Genomic DNA, 5,000 nt, shown 5'->3' with positions numbered 1-5,000 from the left:
CTCTCTCTCTCTCACACACACACACACAATCACCCGCTCTCTCTCTCACACACAATCACACAATCACCCAGCTCTCTCTCTCTCTCTCTCTCACACACACACACACACACAATCACCGGCTCTCGGAGCTTCTCGCTGCCCCCAGTCCAGATGACACTGAAGTGCTTGCTGGTTATCAGCAGGGGGAGAAGCTTTCGACGGGACAAAGGTTCACATATCTACTCTGCAAGGTTTCTAAAACCTTTATTGACCCGCAAATTCCAATGAAACGTTTTCCAGGAAAGTTTCACTTCTGAAGGTTACATTTAAAATATTTCTCCTTTATGAACGTTATTCACAATAAACATTTAAAAACACCTGAATTTACCACAAAAAGGAAATTAAAAGGGCACTTAACCAGTGTTTTCCAAAGACATGCCACAGCAATCGATTAGGCTCACATCAATAATTTCATTGCATTGATTATGTATTGCCTTCGAAAAGCAAATATTAATGAAGCTGCTGTCTAATAATCCCACTATATGGCAGAGTTCAGTGGTGGAGAGCAGGCTGTTTGTTTACTAAGTACTTTATTGATGTTGGTCACTAGTTATTGTCCACTGCCTGACTACTGTGCGTTCTGATCCTCCTGCATCTTGACTTGACGTACTGGGGGAGTGAAGTACACAAGCCGCACAGCAGAACTTTTTGGAGTTTAACCGGATTCAAAATTAGGCATGCTTTGTAAATATCAACAGATTTGTGTAAAGCAGAAAGACTGGGCTGCACTCTGCCCCTAGCTGACCTGCCCCTGCCCCTGTCCAGCACAGCGTGTTCCTGCACAGGGCGCATCTTGAGAATTCTGTTTACACAAGCACTAATTACCAAACAGTGCTGGAACACCGACCCTTGAACACAAGCTTCCAAATAATCAGGAAGCGCTCGGCTCCGGGCTAATTCCACCAGACCAGCCTTCCCTGATAGCAGCTATAAAACACCGCGGTCGGAGGGCTTAGCAACACATTCCCCTGCAGACACGGAAAGGTAAGACAACCTCTACGCTTCTCAATGTGAGAAAACTCACTAGGGCAGCCTACTGGTAACTTGAAGCTGTAAGAAACTAACAGTAGCCTTATAGACACTGCAGTCCTGCACCAGCGAGGCAGGCATGAGGAGAGACTGGAGCAGAAAACTTGAAAGAGGTTAATACTAGCTGGATGATTTGAGAATGTTTGACAGTGTTTAGATTACTGTGTCAGACTGGAGCGAGAAAGCTTTCGTGATTATTTTCACTTTGTACACATGCAATGAATGCTGCTCTGATTCTGGTTTTGGCTCATTACTTCACAAGAATATTCAGTACTCTATTCATCCTGGTGCTTTGATAAGCATCTGGTCACAGGAGCTTGTGTTCAGCGGTGTGGGTTTGTTTTCAGTGCAGATCAGTGGTGGGTAGGTGCAGGGTGCCTGTGGGTTAGTCCACTTCCAGCACAATAACTTGAACTGCATGCGTTCCAATTGCAGTGAACGAATCAGAAGATGGAGCAAGGTGGACTGGGAACCATCCCATTGACCAGTAGAAAGAAAAGATGCCTGTTTAAGAAGCTTTCCTTGTGCGCCAAAGTGCTTTTACATCATTCTTGTAGTTTCTTCAATGGATCCACCTTGAAAGGATTAATTCAATTCGCTTGGCTGGTTTCATAGAACCTTGATTAGCAGTAATCCCGACTATCAGAACATTGTTTTTAAATGAAAGACCTTTTAACACTCGACTTGGTCCAAGGATGTTCAAGATGTTTTATCAATACACAAATGTATACAGTTAGATCTCCTGCAGGTTGACTATACGATCACTGACCTGTTTTACAATACAGAGTGCACTACAATTAGCTCAGACTCGAAATGAAGCTGGTTGCTAATTAGCACGTAAATCTCGGGCACAGTGTTTGTGTTTCTCACTGGAATTGTCCAATGAAGATATTTTTCTAATGTAGGGATGTATAGTGCATTAGAGTTCATGCTGTACAAAGCCTGAGATTGATTTGCTCTGTTCCAGGTGCTGACAAAAGACCATCATGAAGCTTGTAGCCGTCACTCTCGCTCTCCTGTTCATCACAGGTAAGAGGCTTGATCACAAATCTGTGCCAGTCTTTCTACTCTTCTCTCGTGTCCCAGTGTACCATGCCCAGTCATGCCCAGCTCCAGGCCTCTTTCCCAGTTACCCCACTCCTAGTACACTCCAGTAACCCCGCTGTGTGCTCCTCGCAGGCAGTCATGCCCGGTTCCTGTGGCAGGCAGACCAGCCCCCCAGCCAGCTTGAGGATTTGAGAGCCTCTCTGATGATCTACGTCAGCCAGGTGCAGGAACTTGCCAAGAGCACCATCGACCGCGTTGAGAGCTCCGAGCTGGGAAAGCAGTATGGGTAAGAAAACCAAAAAAAAACTGTTCCTCTAGCGAGCAGCTCGAGGGAGTAACACGAGTAACCTGTGCCTCTACAACGCAGTTCAGTGACCTGAAATCTAACCTGTGCATTGTGTCCCCCTCAGCGTAAGGGTCTCTGAGAGCCTGACGCAGCTCAGCGAATACGTGCAGAAAGGGACAAAGGACTTGGCCCCCTACACCGATGAGATCACCACCCGGATTCTGCAGCAAACGGAGCAGCTCCGCACGCAGCTGAAGGCAGACCTGGCGGATGTGAGAGAAAAGATAGCCCCCTACTCCCAGGAGGTGCGCGAGAAGATCCGGAAGCACGTGGAAGAGTACAAGACCATGCTCGCCCCGCTGGCCCAGGAGCATCTGGAGAAAACCAAGCAGAACGTCCAGGAGCTGAGAGAGAAGCTGCAGCCCCACGCCGCGGCCCTGCGCGAGAAGGTGAAGACCAACGTGGAGGAGCTGCGCGTGCACCTGGCCCCGCTGGCAAAGGAGCTGAGGGAGAAGGTGGACCTGCGGCTCGAGAACTTCCGCAAGAACGTAGCGCCCTACACAGAAGAGTACCGCGGGAAACTGAGCCAGGCCGTGGAGGAGATCAAGCAGGGCATCGTCCCCCTCACCCAGGGCCTGCGCGAGAAGGTGGAGCCCTACACCACGGAGCTCGGCGCCAAACTCCTGTCCCTCTGGGAGGCCGTTCTGCAAAAAGTCAAAGCCTAGACAGCTACACACACACACTGAGTCACACTCACACACAGAGATGCTGACACACACACACACGATTGCAGTATTACTCTTTCTAACCTATAAATGCTTATACCAAGTGCAAACTCACTCACCCTGATCCAGTGGGCTGTCTCTCCCCTGTCTCCTGTACCACACACTCACTCTCTATATTCCCTCACCCGCTGTGCCGGCTCGCTGTAAATGTAGCCCTTGCTGTGTTGTTATGAATGCATATTTATGTTCTGAAGAGCGCTGCGCTCACCTCAGCTGCTTGTCTGTTTAATTGCATGCAATACTCCTGCCAGTTTCATCAACCTATTGCTTTATTACCCATGTGTGCTGTACAATTATTAAAAATCAGCCGTATCTAAAAAATCATGCGTGGATATTGTTCTGTGAATATGACTATGAGTGCCGTGGCTCATAATGAGCTTTGCGGTGGAACACGAGCATCAGTGTCAGTATCTGCCACTGGCCAGACTGTCATCTCCATTACACGCTGGACAAGGACAGAGGGCTAGAGTCTCAAGGGAGTACTGTGCAACTCCAAACCATCATAGCACGCTGCTTTCAGAAAGGAACGGGAAGCTTGTAACTCCGGCATTGCAGCTAAAGTCTTAGGGAAGAGGTTTTCAACCGGGGGTACCCGTGTCCCTGGGGGTACGCAGGACGACTCAGAAATGCACAAATAAAAATGAAATTAAAAAAAAAAAAAGACCTTGAATTGATTTTTTAAACAGTATTATATGTTAGATCTAAACCACTGTGCATAAATATTAGATTTTGTTTAGCAGCTCGAAGGGAGCACTAGGTGGGGGTGAATCGATCGCAGCCGCGCTTCCCACCTGTACGCATTCCCTTCTGATGTGTGTTATTGCGGGGACGCTGTGCTGCTCATGAGCTTTGCTGTTTTCAGCTTGTCGTGTCGGTGAAGCACACTGTTTCATTATTGTTCAGAAGGGTAAAGGCTCCGGTAAAAATATAACGAGTCATCGCAATACTCACACTTTGATGGGGTTTGTTGTGTTTGTTACCGCGGCTGCATTTTGTTAACAGCGGCGGCTGGAATTTGTTTTCGGTGTTTGAAATGAATACATCTCTTACAGTAACAAAAAGGGCAAAGCGACAGCAAGTTATAAAGAGTCCCCTTGGATCATTTATTCGCTGGCTTTAATAAAAAGGTACGTTATTAGAGTTTTAAGGCTAATGATTCTGATATTGTAAACATTTTAAGCGGCACACAGAATTAAGAGATGTGAAGTAAATGGTAACGTGATGAACATTTACACAGCAGACTGTTTTGTATTATGTGTAAAGACTTTTCCCAATAGAAAGCGAATACGAGTGTTTCCAAAGAGATTCCCAATACTGTCTTTAATTCAGCGCATCCAAAGACGTTTTAAGAATGAAGATTACTGTTTGGTATCCTGTCTTGAGTCAGCAGTTTGTCAGTCCCAGACTGCTGTGAAACGTGTATATTAAATAAACTGGAAAAAAAAGAAATGTTTCACCGGCTCATTCTGCAACTGTGGTGCCGCTCAATGAGCGAAAATTGTAAAGGGTACTTTAGCTGAAACCTCTCGACAGAAGGGGTACAGTTTCAAGGCAATGTGTTCAAACTCTGATGTAGCGATGATACACAATAGAAACCTGTTTCAGGACTGAAGCTGTATATCACAGAAAGAGGCTTTGTTTTTAGATAACTCATTCACAAGACAGATCAGCAGGAGAACAAGGGGGATTGCATAAATGTGTTTAGGATTTGATACACAGTGACCCCCTAAACATATTCGCACCACATTTGATAACAGCAGAAAGGGGTACATCGCACTCAAATGAGGGAATTAAACCGTGGAGTTCAGCACACT

General features: G+C 46.4%; 1 protein-coding gene across 1 annotated transcript; it reads left to right on the top strand.

Annotated features, from left to right (window-relative positions):
* Positions 1-977: 977 nt before the first annotated feature.
* On the top strand, positions 978-3,186 carry LOC121303982 (apolipoprotein A-I-like). Its single transcript, XM_041234879.1, has 4 exons — positions 978-1,023; positions 2,036-2,097; positions 2,248-2,401; positions 2,526-3,186. The coding sequence occupies exons 2-4, from the start codon at positions 2,055-2,057 to the stop codon at positions 3,124-3,126; spliced, it is 798 nt and encodes a 265-aa protein (XP_041090813.1). The 5' UTR covers positions 978-1,023; positions 2,036-2,054; the 3' UTR covers positions 3,127-3,186.
* Positions 3,187-5,000: the final 1,814 nt, after the last annotated feature.

Source organism: Polyodon spathula, chromosome 36 (genome assembly GCF_017654505.1).
Source record: "Polyodon spathula isolate WHYD16114869_AA chromosome 36, ASM1765450v1, whole genome shotgun sequence".
Lineage (NCBI taxonomy): Eukaryota > Metazoa > Chordata > Actinopteri > Acipenseriformes > Polyodontidae > Polyodon > Polyodon spathula.
This window is presented reverse-complemented; position numbering and strand designations above follow the sequence as displayed.